The sequence below is a fragment of the Theropithecus gelada genome, chromosome 7b (assembly GCF_003255815.1).
Source record: "Theropithecus gelada isolate Dixy chromosome 7b, Tgel_1.0, whole genome shotgun sequence".
NCBI classification, from domain to species: Eukaryota; Metazoa; Chordata; class Mammalia; order Primates; family Cercopithecidae; genus Theropithecus; species Theropithecus gelada.
In genome coordinates this window covers 2,128,159-2,147,037 of record NC_037675.1, presented here as the reverse complement: position 1 = coordinate 2,147,037, position 18,879 = coordinate 2,128,159, and the positions used below count along the sequence as shown (strand labels likewise).

The 18,879-nt window shown below is 44.0% G+C and overlaps 2 protein-coding genes across 8 annotated transcripts in view; one reads left to right on the top strand and one right to left on the bottom strand.

The window, feature by feature from the left end:
* The window catches only part of TM6SF1 (transmembrane 6 superfamily member 1), a 29,572-nt gene that overhangs the window by 5,480 nt on the left and 5,213 nt on the right, over positions 1-18,879 (top strand). The window contains exons 3-10 of one of the 7 annotated variants that reach the window (XM_025391593.1): positions 2,478-2,575; positions 6,239-6,342; positions 8,583-8,665; positions 9,396-9,517; positions 11,312-11,416; positions 13,368-13,460; positions 13,986-14,105; positions 17,482-17,607. In XM_025391593.1, coding sequence (XP_025247378.1) covers positions 2,478-2,575; positions 6,239-6,342; positions 8,583-8,665; positions 9,396-9,517; positions 11,312-11,416; positions 13,368-13,460; positions 13,986-14,105; positions 17,482-17,607 — 851 coding nt within the window. Of the gene's footprint in view, positions 1-2,477; positions 2,576-6,238; positions 6,396-8,561; positions 8,666-9,395; positions 9,518-11,311; positions 11,417-13,367; positions 13,461-13,985; positions 14,106-17,481; positions 17,608-18,879 lie in introns of all 7 variants that reach the window. The other 6 variants (XM_025391595.1, XM_025391598.1, XM_025391594.1 and 3 more) reach the window with 6 other exon arrangements.
* The window catches only part of HDGFL3 (HDGF like 3), a 99,803-nt gene continuing 82,870 nt past the window's right edge, over positions 1,947-18,879 (bottom strand). Inside the window, exon 6 of the mRNA XM_025391601.1 lies at positions 1,947-2,375. Within this exon, the coding sequence (XP_025247386.1) occupies positions 2,343-2,375 (33 nt within the window). The 3' untranslated portion in view covers positions 1,947-2,342. The remainder of the gene's footprint in view (positions 2,376-18,879) is intronic.

Sequence of the window (18,879 nt, the reverse complement as noted above, 5' to 3'; positions counted from 1 at the left end):
AGGATAATGTGGCCCTCGCCTCTGGCTATTGCCTCTTAGGCTGTGGACTCCACCCTCTCCCAGGTGGCATCCTGGTGGAGGGTTACTGCCAGGCCAGGCAAGGCAGGCACCCTGCCAACCCCAGCATGCTTTGACCTCTGACCTCGACTCTCATGCCAGCTCCTTCCTGGGCTTCCTGTCTTCAGCCTGCTACTTGCAGTCCCCCCGACTTAGTGCAGAACTTAACTGTGTGGTGCCTGGGTCTGCACATATGCATGAAGAGGAAAATAATGGAACCTGCCATAGAGACAAGCACCTATAGTGCACCTTGTATGGCCCTGAGCACTTTAGCAGCAGGCTTGTACCTAATCCTCACCATCCCTCCACTTGAAAGTGAAGCAGCTGGCTTGGAGATGCTAAGAAATGTGGCAAAGGTCACGTGGCTTTTGACCCCCAAAGCCCATGCCCTTCCATCATGCATGCTGCCCCAGCCAAGCTACTACTGGCCTTTGAGCACTTCCTGTGCCAGGCACCTTGCTGGGCATTTTGTTCTATAGTTTCTGCTTCAGTAATGCTCCATATCAAATGCACCCCAAGTCCTACAGCAACAAACATTTATTTTTCTTGCTCACAGGTCTGTGGGTTGGGGACACTCTGCATCAGGCTGTGGGTTGATTTCAGGGCTGTTCTCTGACTCCTTGTTCTTGGACCAGCAGCTCCCAGGCATGCCCTTCTCAGGGCAGATACAGAGGCACAGTGGGGCTAGTAGGAAGAAAGTGGTGGCTCTTAAGACCTTGGCTTGGAGCTTCCCCCTCTTACTCCCACCCATATTCCACTGGCTGAGATGAGGCATAGGGCCGAGCCCATCAGCAACAGCATAGGGAGCATTCTCTGCCCACAGTGGGCCTTAGGAAAGGTGAGGTGGGAAAGAAGAATTGTGAGTAACTAGTTTCTCCAGTCCACATATAAGAAACTCTGAAGCTTACAGAAATGATGTAACTTGCCTAAGGTTTTACAGCCAGTCAGTAGATGACCTGGGTCTGTCTGATTTCAAGGCCCACATCCCTTTTCTTGGCTCTCTCCACTGGCCTGTGCTCTGGCCCCTCTGACTCTTCAAGGCTGGGCACCCTCTCTCCTGTACCCTCAGCCCTCTGTCCTGGTCTGCTACAGCTTTGAGCATACTGCAGCTTCAGGGCCAGGGTCAGGTCCAAGGCCAGACTCCTCATGGACGTGTGGCCTTTTATTCCTTCTGGGGAGAAGGTGAGTGCTGGACTCCTGGCTGCTGACTCCAGGCAAGGCCACCTTCCCTTCTCTGTGAATTAACCATCCCCACACTCCTCTCCATTTCTTTTTTTCACAGCTTTTCTTATATTCACCGTCAGATTTTTCTACTGTTCATGCCCATCCCATAGTCTAAGGCACCAATTTGTTACAACTTAAAAATGCAGCTTTGACAAACTAACATGCATTAAATTTGATCACCTGCTGTTTAAAAAGTATTATTTCTTGTTGCTAGTAGCTTTAAGCCCATTTAGGAGATGCTCACAACTCTAATAAGATTCTCTGATAGGTACAGATTTCCTTCTGTCATATTCAATTATACCCTCTTGTATTCATTTTTAACATCACTAGTCTTATTTCTGAAAGCCATTGTCACTTGCACATTGCCACCTGTCTGTCTCTAGGATACGCCGTGTGGAATAGGGTAACCACACTGGACACGCTGTGAGGTGGCCTGCTTGGGAATCATTGAGATGAATCACTTTGTCAAGTCATTGTCTTTTTTTTTTTTGAGACAGTCTTGTTCTATCGCTCAGTCTGGAGTGCAGCGGCGCGATCTCGCCTCACTGCAACCTCCACCTCCTGGGTTCAAGCGATTCTCTTGTCTCAGCCTTCGGAGTAGTTGGGATTACAGGTGTGTGCCACCACACCCAGCTAATTTTGGTATTTTTAGTAGAGACGGGCTTTCACTATGTTGGCCAGGCTGGTCTTGAACTCCTGACCTCAGGTGTTCTGCCTGCTTCAGCCTCCCAAAGTGCTGGGAATGCAGGCTCGAGCCACTGCGCCCAGCCTGAGTCATTGTCTTAAACTTAGCGGTCACTTCTATGCTTCCTTGGCCACTCGGTTACTGGCTTTGCTCCCACTGCCCAGGTGGGATGTGGGTTTGGCTCTGGGCAGCCACTTGTAGGGGAGTGGAGGATGGGTGGAGTTGGCCTGCTAGAATCTTCTGTGACTGAGTCGGCGGTGACCATCATTCTCCACTCCTGTGATGAGTGTTGCCTTGATGAGAGTAGTTAGGCAGGGATGGGGAGAGCTGCAAACACAAGTGGAGGTCCAGCTGGGTGTGTAGAAGGGGTATTCTGTTAGTCTATCTCGATAATTGTCCACAGCATCTTCTGGAAAACATGAAAAACATTCCATTATTATTAGCTGATGCCAAGCTTGTGTAATTGCCTCCTGAGCTATTGCTTTTTAAACTGCTGCTTTCTTTGCTCTAGTGTATGCAGTTTTTGGATTTACCAGCGTGGTGAACCTCATCATAGGACTGGAGCAAGATGGAATCATTGACGGGTTCATGACACACTACTTGAGAGAGGTATGGGATCACTTAGTGATTATGAGGCTTCAACCAAAAGACCACAACCCAGATCACATTACTCTAAGCCAGAAGTCCTCTCATTTAGTGTGAACAGGTATGACAGGCAGGCTTTGACTTCCTATAATAGCCTTAGGTCACTTATTCACATGGAAAGTGGAGCAGAAAGGACGGTTAGATCACGGGAGGCAATTCTCTCCAATGTTCAGCTCTCATAGCTTCTCTCATGACCCCACACATGACCTGCTTTTCTCCTTTATTTGTATTTAATATAAATAAGGTACCTTAAATGGATTTAGTATTTGTGTGTCTGTTAATACATGACTATCTCAGAAACCCCAAGTCAGTCTTAAATTTGTGAAGTACCAAACACAGAAGCACTTGATGAAGTCATTTGATTGTGATGGCTGGCACTCCTCATCACACTGCCCAAATCATAGCTTTAGATAGCTGCCTGGTACTCAAGAGAGCTAGTCCTATTTTCTTATTTTATGGTGGGCTGAACCCAGCCCCAGAGAGGTTAAGTGACTCATTCAAGGTTACACAGGAAATGAGGAACAGGGCTCGAAGCAGATTCTTCATCCATGTTCAAATAATGGGGAGCTTTGTATGTACACTGTGGGATTTTAGGTTTTATCCTGTCTGTGAGGGAAGATTTTAAGTCAGTGAAGAATACAGGTAACTCTGGGAAGGATGGGTTTGCAGGGAAGGGTCCGTGCCATGAGCTGGGGCACCAGTCAGGAGGATTCCTCGGGACCAGCAGGGGCATAAATGTGGCTGGGCAGAGGCAGCGCATGGGAAATAGAGAGAGGGATGAACTTTAGAGAATCAGAGTGGCTAGAATGAGTAAGACTTGGGGACAAATTGGGAATGATGGGAAGGGTGAGGCCTAAGACAGTGTCCTGATTCCTGCTTTGGAATTTGGAAGAATGCTGCAAACATGTAATGTAAAAACATTACACCAGAGAGGGATGTGAGGAGGAATTTATTTCTGCAGACATTTGTTGAAGGGGACTCTGTGGTCAGAAGACCTGCTCCCTGCCCCCCAGGAGCTCCCTGCCTGATGTGGTGGGGAGATGGCATTGTCCCAGGTGCAGTGACAGAGACTTACTCCAGGCACAGAAGTACACGGAGGAGGAATTAAGTCTGGGCACAGTCGGGGAAGGCTTATTGAGTTGGTGACACTGCTGTAGCATTTAAAAAATGGTCATGGCAGTGGAAGATAGATATTTCCAGATGGACCAGGGAGATAGGAGAAATTCTGGAGAGAAAGGACAGCTTGGGCAAAGGCTTGGAGAGGACTGGAGAGGAGAAAGAGCATGTGCCTCCCACTGGGGCACCAATCTGCAGGGATGAGGCTGAATTTCTATGGGGAGGTAGAGTTTCAGATGCTGGCAAGGCTTTGCAGGTCTTGAGCTCTGAGGAGCAGTCCTGGCAGAGAGAGTCCGGGGCCATCTGAGTGCAGTTGGTACCTGAAGGTCTGAGAGGAGACGGGCTTGCCTATGAGAAGGTAGAGAGAGAAAAGGGCTGAGCTTGGGACTTTAGAGACCATGGCCAGAAGAAGAGAAGCCCCTGAAGTGGACCCTGGGGGCAGGCCAAGAGGCAGAAGGAAAACCTGGAGAGTGGGGACCATGGCACCCAGAGGAGGGAGGTTTTAGGAAGGAGGCGGCTGACGAGAGGGCTGGAGGCTGAGCTGGCAAGGGTGGTAAGCATTGGGGCAGATGGGGTACCAGAACGGGGACTGGGGTGTAACTGTGGTGGCAAGGTCTGCAGGGCCAGGCTCTGGGGACCCAGCTGTGATAGAGAGATGGGGCTTGGTTCAGCAGGCTGTGACAAGTTTTGGGGAGTTTTAGAGTAGAGGAGCAACATGCCAAGAGCCAGGCCTTAAGAATCTTCATCTGGCAGGAGGAGTGTCATGGGCTGGAAGGAGGGGACAGAGGTAGGGAGACCATTTGGGAATGTAGCCGTGGCCCAGTGAGGGACACTGAGGGCTAGACCTAATGCTGTGAAGAAGAGGGAGTATTACCAGGGTGACATTGTAGCGATAAAGTTGATAGATTTGCTGAAAGACTGCATAGGACAATGAGGAATGAAAAAATGACCATGTGGTTTTGACCTTGGGAAGCTGAATGGTATCATCATTAATATAGAGAGGCCATGGCTGGCCTGGTGGCTCATGCCTGTAATCTCAGTGCTTTGGGAGACAAAGGTGGGAGGATCGCTTGAGGCCAGGAGTTGAGACTGCAGTGAGCAATGATTGCGCCACTGCACTCCAGACTGGGTGACAGAGCGAGACCCTGTCTCTACACACACACACACACACACACACACACACACACACGTACAGAGAGAGCAAGAGAGAGAGAGGCTGGTTGAGGGGAGACGCTGATGAATTAAGAGTTCAGGCGAGTTCAAAGAACCTGTGGCCTGTGGACCATGCAGTTAAAGATGCTCATCAAGCTACCAGGAGAGACCACCACTGGCTCAGAGAGCCAGGTGTGTTAGCAATGGAAGTCTGAAACCATAAATCGGATGTATTCTTCAGTCACAGCAAGTCCGAGAGAAAGGACGTGGGCCTGGCATGGGTGTAGAAGCAGAACCTTGATTCTGTTTCCTGCTCCTCTGATTTTAATTTGATTTGATCTGTGGGAGAGATAACAAAGCAGTCCTTGCCCCAGGGGAGCATGAAACTTGAAAGAAAGCCCTGCTTGCTTGGCTGATTGGTGGGCTGGTTGATCTGCACTCTTCCTTGTTGAAGAAAGGACTTAAGGCATCTTACAGTGTGAAACAAGCCAGGACAGCATGAGCGGGGGAGAAAGAAGAAAGGAAAACAAGGTGGGGCCAAAACAAAAGTAGAAATGCACGGAAAATTGCCAGTGACTTTCCAGAAGCCACCTGGAAATGTAACCACCTAGAAAAGGGAAATGTAACCACCTAGAAAAGGGAACTGTAGTTCGTCATATAATCTCGTGTTCATAACATTAACATTTGCCCAGGAGAAGTACGGCTCTTCTTGTTCTCTGCTAGGTATACTAGCTACGTGACCTTAGGTAAGTCTTGTAATCTCTCAGAGCCTCTGTTTCCTCATCTGTAAAATGGACTCAATCCTGTCCATCCCACTGGGTTGTTGGGAAGGTAGAAGGAGGGGTTGGGTGTGAAGCTCCGAGTTCAGTGCCTGCCTGCCTATGTGTCAGTATGTGGAGAATGCATGCTGTGCCATGCCCAGTCCAGCAAGCCACGGGATCAGCATGAATTATTAAGGCCAGTCACTGGCTCTGGAAAGCAGGGTCATCCCTGATCACCTCTCTGATCACTGCCCAGCACCTTTTGTCAAAGATTTGGCTTGGTCTCCATGAGTTTGCCGTACAGCTGGGATTGCCTATCATGCCATCTGCCTTCGCATCACAGTACAAACCTATGTTGATGCATCATAGGCCCATTGGCCAGGCATTCTCTAATTCCATCCTCTGTGGCCAGACCCTGGTTTTGGCAGCTCCAGCATGAAGTTGTATTTTCACGTTCCTACCAATTTTGAAGAAATAGTTTCATCTTAGCAGATGAACACAAGTTGTTTCGCTGTTTTATTTTACTTGCAATACAGGTCTGATGTTCTGCATTTACAGGTCTTATTTAAAGTGGACTTCTGTTTAATGCTTTCTTTAGGGTGAACCGTATCTGAACACTGCATATGGGCACATGATCTGCTACTGGGATGGCTCTGCTCATTATCTGATGTACCTGGTGATGGTGGCAGCCATAGCATGGGAGTAAGTCAGTTCACCTGGTGTGTGCCTTTGCCACCTTAGCAACCGATAAGCGGGTATGTAAGGAAACGTTATGCATAGAGGCAAATACGCAAGCAAGTATACTGGACATGAATATAAGTTCCATGGGTGCACGTCAGACGTGGCTTTATCCTCCTTGTACCACTGCCTTTTGAATATGTCCCTCTGAATTGCTCCCCAGCATGGTGATAGCTCGGGCAGACCCTTTACGCTTCCTGATTATGTTGTCTTACAAGAATAATTTTTATTTTCAGCAATTAAAGCCAAGCACATCTTAAACTTCATTTCAAAACTTCAGAATTTCCAAACTGCAATTTCATTTTGGTTTAAAGCTTCTGTCCTTCCCCAGATCAGGCACAGCTCTGCGGCTTGGCTTGCGCTAAGGCTTGGCTACATGGCCTGTCCGTTCACTCCTCTCATCTCACTCTGCAGCTGGCCCCTTGGGAGTAGATGTGTATGTACAAGGGATTAAAGGAACAGGGGAAGAGTCTTATGTGAAAGGTGCTGTTTTTGGGTAGCAGTACCCCCATCATGATATGCGAGGTTGGTCTGGGGAGGCACACGTGTGAGTTCTTTAGAGACCCCAACCACAGGAGCTTCTGCATTGCACTAATCCCTGAAGTGAACGACATGCTCTTGCGCTGAATTTCTGCCCATGGTGGCCCACCCACAGCTTTTTTCTGCTGGGGCCCCTGTAACCCAGAAGGCGCACCCTCTGGGGAGGGATCCTTTCAAAACGTTTAAGTCCAGCCGTCTTCTCAGGCCTCCACTTGCTTCCGGGTTACAGAAAGTCATGCATTCTTGCCCCATACAAGGTTGAAATGCAGTTTAACCAACTATCTCCCTCACTCCCAACATGCACTCAAGGTCAGCTCCAGCTAATTTTTTTTTTTTTTTTTTGAGACAGAGTTTTGCTCTTGTCTTTCAGGCTGGAGTGCAATGGCACAATCTCGGCTCACTGCAACCTCCGCCTCCCGGGTTCAGGCAATTCTCATGCCTCAGCTGGGACTACAGACGTGTGCCACTACACCCGCAAATTTTGTATTTTTAGTACAACAATCTAAAAATTTTTTTCACCATGTTGGCCAGGCCAGTCTCAAACTTCTGACTTCTGGTGATCTGCCCACCTCAGCCTTCCAAAGTGCTGGGATTACAGGCGTGAACCACCACGCCCGGCTCCAGCTCATTCTTATCTGTCCTCCCTACAATCCCAGTCATTGTGAATGGGCCTCTTGGGGTCCGGTTACATTTGGCTTGAGGGCTAGGGTGGGGCAGGACCCACACAGTATTCTCCTTGTTTCCTTTCAGAGGATTTCCTTTTGAATTTCTCATAGCCTGTTACATAGTGTGGAGTTGGGTTATTGGGGTTATCAATTGAAGGAACTTTTTTTTTTTTGAGACAGTCTCTCGCTGTGTCGCCCAGGCTGGAGTGCAGTGGCACGATCTTGGCTCACCACAACCTATGCCTCCCGAGTGCAACCATTTCTCTTGCCTCAGCCTCCAGAGTAGCTGGAATTACAGGTGCATGCCACCATGCCCAGCTAATTTTTGTATGTGTGTGTATTTTTAGTAGAGACGGTGGTTCACCATGTTGGCCAGGCTGGTCTCAAACTCCTGACCTCAAGTGACCCACCCACCTCAGCTTCTCAAAGTCCTGGGACTACAGGCGTGAGTCACCACGCCCTGCCTGAACAAACTTTTTGTCAGCATTGAAGATTAGGGGTATATGTCTAGCAGCTCCTTTGCAACATGGGTACGGTACATGTCACTTGTCTTCACCTTTGGGGCTTTGGTCAATATTCTGTGACCCCAGGAAAAGTCCATTTAACATTATCATTGTAAGTATAACTCATACTTACAATGATTAAAAATATGGATTCAATTTCCTTTCAACTTTCTTTTTTCCTTTCATGCTGTTGAGTTTCACACACAACAGGGAAATGCAGGAGTCCTGTAGCAGGGATGATCATGTTGTAGTTTAACAGAATACATAGCAAGCATAATTTCCTATTTAAAAGGACACGAAGAAGGTTCTATAGTATATCACGTGGCAATGAAGTTAGATAACCAGGACTCCCTGTGTTTGATTTATTCCTCTCGATTCAATATGTTTTGATTCATGTACTTTACTAGTTTGAATAAAAAATAATATTGAGGATCATTTTTTGCTTAGTATTCTAAGACAAACATACCAAGTCAAGATTTTTTTGTTGTTGTTACAGGGAAACATATAGAACCATTGGCCTATATTGGGTTGGATCTATTATTATGAGTGTTGTTGTTTTTGTGCCAGGAAACATTGTAGGTAAGATACTTTATCTTAAAGTTCACTTTCCTTTTCTAAAACAATGGGGCTTGTTTTTAAATAGAGAAGCTCTTTTAGTTATAATAGAACCAGGTGATTCCACGCTTACTAAAAACCTGTTTTGCAGAGTAATTCCTTTTTCTCACCTTTAAAAAAAATACCTTTTAAGAACTGCTTTTGAGCAATTTCCAGACGTGTGCATTGAACAATTTGGCAGTCAAGTATCAGGGATTCCTATTTTTTTAGAAGGATCTCGAGGGAGTGAGTATGGTGTTTATGGCTATATTTAGTGTGCAAATATGTAACTCCTGACACATGATGAGAACTCCAAAAATGTACTTGGAAATTATAAGTACATTATTAATGTATGCAGGAAATCAGCATATTTTATATATATAGGGAGATAGCTATATACAAACATATATAGATATCTATCTAGACGTATTTTTTTAAGACAGGATCGCACTCTGTTGCCCAGGCTGGGTTGCAGCAGTACAGCCATAGCTTACTGCAGCCTTGACCTCCTGGGCTCAAGCAGATTACTGTAGGCAGGACATGCCTGTTAATATACATCTAGTATTTTAAATTGACCTTTTTAATTTGGCCTCATTAAAAATATTGTCTGGCCCATAGCAAAATTTTAGATGACCTGAGATGGGGAGGTATCCTAAATATTACTTGTGTTAGATATGCTTTTGGTAACTTCTTTCTCTTTCTCTCTTTTAAATAGGGAAGTATGGAACACGAATTTGCCCTGCTTTTTTCTTAAGCATACCATATACTTGTCTTCCTGTCTGGGCTGGTTTCAGAATCTATAATCAGCCATCAGAAAATTATAATTACCCCTCAAAGGTGATTTTATTAAGTTTTGATGTACCCTGTTCTCAAACTCATAGGGTTCATTCGCATCCACTGGCTGCTGAATTGAACTGTGCCTCTGTGGACTGGAGCATTTGGGGTATCCAAACAGTGTGACTGTTTTGATTATGCAGCATTAGCTTACATCTTAGTTAATGTGGGCAAGAAGGTCTGTTTCTGTCTGAATACATCTGCTTCTGTTGGCAAGGCCATACTTTGGGGAGCTTCCTGTGCCAGTGGTCACACTGCCTCTAACCATCAGATTCTGCATTAGTGTGTCAAGTGAAGTCCATAGTATGTGGTTCATCTAGGGTTGTTAATGGCCTGGATTTTGAGCACCTGGGTTCCTCTGTGACACCTATGCATTTACTACCCCAAGAGGACACTGGAGGAATACTGCTCCTCAAGGTAGTCTACACAGCCATACAATCTCGACTCCAGAGATCCAGACCCAAGGAGACTGGCTACAGGACATCTGAGACACCTCCCCTTCCATTCACAGCCAGGGTGGTCAAGGTGAAACAACACCGGCCTGGCAGATACTCTGTTAAGGCCTTCATTTCTAAGCTAGTTTCTCTGTTTCTTTCCCTTTTCTAGGCATTAGATTATTTAGCAAGATCTTTTAAGCAAAACTGATATATGAAAATATGAATTACTAGAGATAATCAGAATACGACTATTCATTTTATAAAATGTTTTCAATAAAATTCATTAAAATACATTTTAATTGACAAATACTTCATGTGTAAACATTTAGACAGCTGCTATGTAAACTCAGGCTGGCACACTGACAGCTGGTACTCTCTTACATCCCTCTGAGGAAAGAGGTGGCTGTTAAAAAGAAAAAGCAAATGGTCAGTCCACGCTTAGTCCCGGCTCCACTGCTTTTAAAGTTTCCATGTCAGTGTGTCAACAGAGTAGGTATGCCATGAGGCATGCAGAATTGCTTATCATCATTTTTAATGTGAAAACACAGTGACAGCCAGGGCCAAGCAGCATTGTCATACAGTGCTGACAGGAACATACATTCAGAATTGTTCTGCAAAGCAATTTGGCAATGTTATCAACCTGAATAATTCTGGAACCCAATAATTCTGCTCCTAGATCCCTATCCTCAGGAAATCATCACACTGATACCACCAAAGATTTACATACAAAATTGTTCATCATTACATTAAGTGTAACAGTGAAAAATGCCTAAATATCCAACAGTGGGAGAATGGCTGAAGTGTGGTGTTTCCATACAGTATTCACTTTTAGAATATTTTTAATCATGTAAGAAAGTGTTTACAATATAGGCAGATGTTGAGGGCAAAAAGAACAAATACAGAATTGTTTATACTAAGTCCTAATTTTGTGAAAAATATAGATATATGTGTGTGTATATATGTATGTAGTATATGTGCGTGCGTGTGTGTGTGTGTGTGTGTATATCTACTACATGTATTACTGGAAAAGTATACCAATGGTTAATAGTGATGTGGCAGGTTTATGGTTTGCTTTTAAAATTTCTTATCATTAAAATGTCATTTCAAGAAAAAATGTGGACTCATAGAGCTATAAGGGCCCTTCGAGAGATCATTTAGCCCAAATTCTTCATTTCACAGATAAGGAAACTGAGACTTGAGGAAGGAAATGATTTTCCTAAAGTTCCATGGCCAATGACTTATGATATAAATTGTGAATCTTCAAAATTCTCTTATCCATCATCATGACATTTAATGTTTCAGATTTCAGATTCTTCTTTGGCACTTTGGGCCTGCTCTTTAGGTACAAACTCTATTTTAGGTTATTCAAGAAGCCCAAGCGAAAGACCTGCTGAGAAGACCATTTGATTTAATGTTGGTCGTGTGTCTCCTCCTGGCAACTGGATTTTGCCTGTTCAGAGGCTTGGTAAGCATAACAGATAATAATAATGTAACATTGTGATACTACTCATATTTCCAAATGGAAAAACCTTAGAAATATGTTTTTGTTTTTCCATCAGACTTCTTAGCAAACTAACAAACCATTCCTCCCATCAAAGCCTGGAGCCCCGGACCTACTTCCTACTGCTCCCTACCTCAGCCTCCTGCTGTGACCTCCTCCTGTCCTTAGATCAAGCTCTACTCAGACGCATCTTCTTCCCCATTTTAGGGCATCTAAAAAATCAGCCATTGGAGTCTCTATTATTCTTTTGATGTTTCGGATTTAAATGTAAATATCTTTGGTAAGGATGGCACCCTAGGACTGCAACACAACTGTGGCACAGAGCATCCCTGCGTTCTCGGGATAGGGGCGATGGGGTTGAGGAAGGCGTACGAGCTCAACAATTCACGTGTATGTAGGGTTATGGGAATGTCTCACTGATAAGAATAGTGTTGAGTAAATTCAGCTCAGGCCTGGAGTATTGTATTGATGTGACTGAAATACATTAAGGGCATGTGGGCATTTCATATTTTCTATCTTCTCTTTTTAAATATTTTACTGCAGAGGTTAAGAAAAAGACTCACAGGCTTTGGAGTTAGAATCCTGGCCATTTACTAGCTGTGTGGCCTTGGAAAAACTACTTAACTCTTTGACTCTGTTTTCCTCTCTGTAAAATAACACGACCTACCTTAACAGTATTGTTTTGGAGATTAAATAATGTACACCAAACACTTGGTAGAGGCTCTTATACATAGTAAATGATTACTGTTAGGATTTTTATTGATCAGTGATCCTTCACAATGGCCCAGTTTGATGATTTCTTCTTAGTAGAAATACATTTGGGAAAATCAAAATTATATTGTTAATTATATTCAGCTTCAGTGACAATTTCTCTTCTAAGCCTGTTGGCGTGCATAACAGTTGGAGGGTAGAGTTGCAAGTGTAAGCCCATGTGGGTGACTTTTATCATTTCAGGGTCTTGGGCTACTGGGGGCCTGTGCAGCAGGCTGGGTTCAGGGGGAGAAGCTGTTTTAAGAGTTTATCTGTGGAATGTCAGAAACTTTCTGGAGGAGAGTTGGGTTGGCTAACAGGAGGAGGGGCATGGGGAAGAGAAGGCAAGGCCATAGCTTTGCTTGGACCACAGGGACACTGAAACCATTCTTTGGTTAGTTTGTTGTAGGTTCAAACAAAAAAAAAGTGGGCCCCACCTGTATTCTTGCATAGACATATCCCCTTCCCTGTGCACATGAGAAAAATGTGTGCATGTGTGAGTGTGTATGCAAGGTGGGTAGGGCTTTTGGATTGGGGCCATTTTTACCACTCTGCCATTGGCCTGTGTTCATATATGTCATCTAGGTGGGACAACATTTATGGCCAAAGACATGAGGAATGGTGCCTGAGGGGAGGAAGGTGACTCAGAGGGGACCTAGTAAGGTGCCAAAGAGACTTTCAGGCAAGAGGACGCTGCTTTCAAATCATTATCTTTTACTGCCTCCAAAGGCTATATACTCTATGAGGCACTAGAGACAGGAGGTGCTATTTTCAAATCTTGCAATGCATAGTAAGATGAATTTGGTGTAGAAATATACTTTTCTTCCTGTAGGGAATAGCGGGCTAGTTATTTCCAGGAAAAGTGAAACTCATAACTTAGCAAGCTGTGCTTTGGCTAGCCAAACCTAGATACTTAAAACTCTGAATATCTGAAAGGTACCCAAGAATAGGGCATTAGTTACCATTTCCTGCACCATAATTAACCTTTGCTTAATCTCCTTAGAACAAATGTGTAAAATATTTCCATCACTGATGAGTCTCTACAATGCACATTTTGTTAAATAGCAAAGCAGCTTGTGACTAAACCTGGCACATTTAGCCTTATCAGCAAACCTAAGAACCAGATGTGATTGTATTTTTATAATGAGTTTATTTTTGTTCTTAGATTGCTTTGGACTGCCCATCTGAGCTCTGCCGATTATATACGCAATTTCAAGAGCCCTATCTAAAGGATCCTGCTGCTTATCCTAAAATTCAGGTCAAGTAGTTATGAGGCCTAAGATTTTTCTAACATTAATTTTCTTTTAAAAAATGGGTTCCAGCTGGGTGCGGTGGCTAATACCTGTAATCCCAGCACTTTGGGAGGCTGAGGCAGGTTGACCATGTGGTCAGGAGTTTGAAACCAGCCTGGCCAGCACGGTGAAATCCCATCTCTACTGAAAAAATACAAACAACTATCCGGGCATGGTGGCACACGCCTGTAATCCCAGCTACTCAGGAGGCTGAGGCAGGATAATTGCTTGAACCTGGGAGGTGGAGGTTGCAGTGAGCTGAGATCGCGCCACTGCACCCCAGCCTGGGGGACAGAGCAAGACTCCATCTCAAAATAAATACATACAAATAAATAAAAATAAAAAAAATAAAAATAAAAGTAAAAAAAATGGGTCCCATATAGGAAATAGGAATTAATATTTTCAAAGATGAAAATGTTTATTTTTTTGTACTTTTTAGTCAGGCCAAGTTAACTGCTGATTTGCTGATATTATTTCTCTGTTCTATACAGATGCTGGCATATATGTTCTATTCTGTTCCTTACTTTGTGACTGCACTGTATGGCTTAGTGGTTCCTGGATGTTCCTGGATGCCTGACATCACATTGATACATGCTGGAGGTCTGGCCCAGGTACTAAGAATATTCTGTTGAGAAGGTTTACTTGTGGTCTAGGTGTCATTGTTGAATATATGAAAAACTTCTCTCCTCAGTGTTTTAGAGTAGGAGATAGCTATTAGACATGTCACCTTTGGTTTTGCAGTTCTTCGGAAGACATTTCTGCAAGTGCATTTTATTTAAATCTCACAATAACTATATGGTAGATATGCCAACCCAGTTACACAGATGAGGAAACTAAGGCCCAGTGAAGTTAAATGATTTGCCCAAGGTTACACACCCAGCATGCGGCATTGTTTTATAGGATTGTTTCACAATCTCTGAATACCATGGCTACTAAAAAAAGATTGAGCTGTTACCTTCAAAATGTCCATCCAAATGTAAGACTTCAGAATTCCACTACACTGTGTTATACAGAACCAGGGAAAGTGGTTTAAAAAATGTTCTGGGCCTATCAGTTGATTCCTTTTCCACTGGCACCTTGCCAAATATTTGGCCTAGAGTAGGTGTTCAGTGAATGCTTACTGCATTTGACTGAAAATGAAATTATCTATGGAGAACTTCATATATAACATAAAGCACATTTTTACAAGATAATTAGCAAAACAAATCAATCTGAACAAGGAAGAAAATTAATTTCATTGTTTTTTCTTACTAGAAATAAAACAAATGAACTTATTGTTTAAAAACTTTAGCTCCGTCTTGTTCTTCTCAAGCAGTTATAAGAATGCTATAGGAAACCAAAAATCGTACATAAAGGAATTATGTTTTTGAGATTACTAATGAAGAAAAGAGAATTTTTAGATGTATGCTGTAATTTCCTATTCAGGAAGACAATCATTCAAACTGAAATGAGGTTCATCCAGAAACTGTAGGCTTGTACAGTCAATTATATGCATGGTATAATAACTACGATTGCAAGACATACTAGAATTCACAGGGTTGAAAAATATAGTATTTAAGGGGTCAATGCATTAAATCCTTTCAGTTTGAGGTAATTCTTAATTACAAAATTAGCATAGTAATATCAAAAAAGTTGATGTAGCATCCAGAAGCAATGGTTCCTGTCCTTTCCTCGAGGGGCTTAAGAAGGAAGAGAACTAACATTTATTGCTCTTTGCTGGTTGTTTTTCCTTTGCAGACCTCTAAATACCCGATTCCTCGGTCCTTGGGCTTTATTTGTATATTTTAGGTCTTTATCTTTGTATCTTTCAATACCAACTATAAGCTAATGACTTCCAATTTTCTACCTTCAGCCCAAACTGTTCCCAGACTCCTGTATTCCAAACTCAAGTCTTTTTACTTGCATGCCTCACTAGCACCTCATATTTAATATATAAAATAGGACCGGATCCTCCCCACACCTTCTCTTCCATTTTTTTCATTATCTGTGTAAATAGCCCAATTGCATCCAGCAACTCAAGCCAGAAAGTTGGAGTAATTATTTACACTCCTCATCCTCTACATCTAGACCACCACTAAGTCTGGTTGTTTTTTTTTTTTTATTTTAAAAGAGACAGGGTCTTGCTCCATCTCCCAGGCTGGAGTGTGATGGCATAGTCATAGCTCACCGCAGTCTCAGACTCCTAGGCTCAAGCAATCCTCCTGCCTCAGTCTCCAGAGTAGCTGGGACTACAGACATAGACCACTGCACACAGCTAATTTTAAAATTTTTTTAAGAGAGGGGATCTTATTTTGTTGCCCAGGTTATTCTCAAATGCCTGCTTCAAGTAATCCTCCTGCCTCAGCCTCCCACAGTGGTGGGATTACAGGTGTGAGCCACCACACCCAACCAGGTCCAGTTAGTTTTACTCCAGTAATTCTCCAATCCATTTTTTTTTTCCAGTTCCGCTGCCCCTACACTAGTCTGAGCTCTCATCACCTTACTTCGTGCCAGGCAAACCACGTTAAAAGTTTTACTTACCTATTTGTCTAAGGATAGGCTATGTGCTCTGCTGCTGTAACAAATACTCAGTGTAGCTTAACACAGTAAAATTTCATTTCCTGTTTATGCAAAGATCATGTGGGATATTTTCAGGGTCCAGGCCTGGCACCAGGTCAACTGCAGGGGAGGCTGGTTACTGTGGTCTTCCTGCCTGCCTCATAATAAACAGCACAATGGACACATCGTATTATCTTTTGTAATAGCTTTGAAAAAAGAATCCCAATATAAAGATGAGGAAGCGGAGGCTCAGGACACCTGAAATTATTTGCTTAGATTACAGAGTTATTAAATGGCAGAATAGGGTTATGAAATCCTGACTCCAAACCTCATATTCTTCTTTATTGTGTTATCTCGCCCACCCCATGCAAACAATGAACTATGGCACAGAGTCCTACAGCACAAAAGACTGTACGTAGTTATGAGGTGTTGGAGAACCTTGTGGGTGGAAGGCAGTGACATTCTGAGTTGGACTCTGAGGGCCAAATGGGGCTTTATTAGGCTGAGCCTCTCCAGGGAATAACCCAGGGAAACACTGAGGTGTGGGCATACGCAGCAGGTCTGATGGCAGAATAAGTCTTGGCTTTTATTTGGCCTGGTTCCCCTGCCTTATTCTCCTGTATCCTTCAGGACAGAAGGCCGCATACACACTTCACTCTTGCCAGCCCTTTCTTTAGAGGATTAGACTGTTCAGTTTCACAGCTGTTCTGTTTGACACCTATCACCTTGTGTTTTGCCTGCACAATCAGGCCTCCTCTACCTGCCATGTGCCTTGGTCAGCCTGGTACCAGTCCCTGAGGCAGGAACACTAAGTGTCATCAGCCAGCAGGCTGGTTAAAGAGACCAGATGTTGGACCTGGTTAAGTCTCAGGAGACAAATGGCAACGGCAGGAAAACCTAGACAAAAGCCTAGTCACATGGCCAGGGTCAACAGTCAGGAAGCTTAGGAAGGTCATAGCTTGCAGGAAAATGGGTGTGGTGAGCCTGTAGCAGTAAGACGAACCCAAATTTGTTGGTGAAGCTAAGCTTGCAGATGGGCACTTATTACTCCAGCCAAGTGGTTCTGAGAAGGGCAGTGTGGACTACAGAGCAGCTAGCAGCTGCAGGGGCATTACCCCATTCATGTCAGACATCAGGCATCCTGGGGCTTATCCATCATTGCCCAGTTTGTTAAGGCAGCCTGAAGCCCCTCTTGATGGGTGAATACCCAGATCCAGAGCCTAAGGCTAAGGACCAGATCCTGTAAATGTCAGGATGTTTCTCCCAGCCCAGCAGGTGAAGACAGATTGTGTAAAGGATTATGGGTCTAATTCCCATAGCTCTTGGCTGGGCTTTAATATCTACCTACTTATAGTGTGTAGACTAAGGAAAAGTTAGAAACCATGCTGCAACAAAACAATGTATACGACCAGAATAATGAATTAGTTATGTGATTTGTTTTTCACTTAGCAAAAGTACGTGCTTATGAAATGGAGTCTCATCTTATGGGAGTACCTTACACATTCATCACAGAAAGCACTCTCCAGCCAGGCATGGTGGCTCACGCCTGTAATCCCAGCACTTTGGGAGCCCAAGGTGGGTGGATTGCTTGCAGTCAGGAGTTTGAAACCAGCCTGGGTAACATGGTAAAACCCCGTCTCTACAAAAAAATACAAAAATTAGGCTGGCATGATGGCATGTGCTTGTAGTCCCAGCTAATAGGAAGGCTGAGGTGGGAGGATCGCTTGAATCCAGGCAGCAGAGGTTGCAGTGAGCCGAGATTGCATCACTGCACTCTCCAGCCTGGGCGGCGACAGAGAGAGACCCTGTCTCTCCACCACTACCAAAAAAAAAAAAAAAAGAAAAGAAAAAAAAAAGCATTTTTCTGTAACGTTAATCAGCATCTTTGCTTGCTAAAATTGCCATTCTTATTTAGAAGCCTTATGCATTCATGATCCCACTAACTTTACTAAAACTTACTTTTATTGAAACATCTAGCAAACTCTGAAGAATCTATGCAACTTAATAAGGAAAAAAACACACCTTTGAATTCATTCTTGATCAGTATAGGCCAATGCAAGAAATATTGAGTAGTAGCCGGGCATGGTGGCTCACACCTATAATCCCAGCACTTTGGGAGGACGAGGCAGGTGGATTACCTGAGATCAGGAGTTTGAGAGCAGCCTGGCCAACATGACAAAATCCCATCTCTACTAAAAATACAAAAAATTAGCTGGGCGTGGTGGTGGGCATCTATAATCCCAGCTACTTGGGAGGCTGAGGCAGGAGAATCGCTTGAACCCGCAAGGTGGAGGTTGCAGTGAGCCGAGATCACACCACTGCACTCCAGCCTGGGTGACAGAGCGAGACTGTCTCAAAAAAAAGAAAGAGTGAGTAGTTACTGGGGCCTTGATTTCAGACCATGTAGGAGTCTGCCAAATCTGCTGCCTTAAGAAATCAAGATCAAGGAAAGAGTAAAAGAAGATTGAATAAAATGAAACCAGGACACATTTCAGACCAAAGAGTTCCACTGGGGACTTACTCATAACCCAGGTATCTTTTCATATAAAATGCTAACTATAGGATTAAAGCTGCAAGTGTAATCTGAAAGGCATTAGAGGCTGCTTAGATCCACTTATTAGCATTTCCTCAGTTGAAGCATTTTCTCTGCTAAAATATCAATGAAAATGAAAAAAAGTCAGAGCCAGTAGAGTTCATATAGTTAGAAGCATAAGCTCTGGAGGTGGACTGGTTCAGACTCTAGCCTGTTGCTGATGAGCACAATGACCTTGGCTACTTTACCTCTCTGATCCTCAGTTTCCTCTTCTGTAAAGTGAGGATAATAACGGTAGCTTTCTCATGGAATTG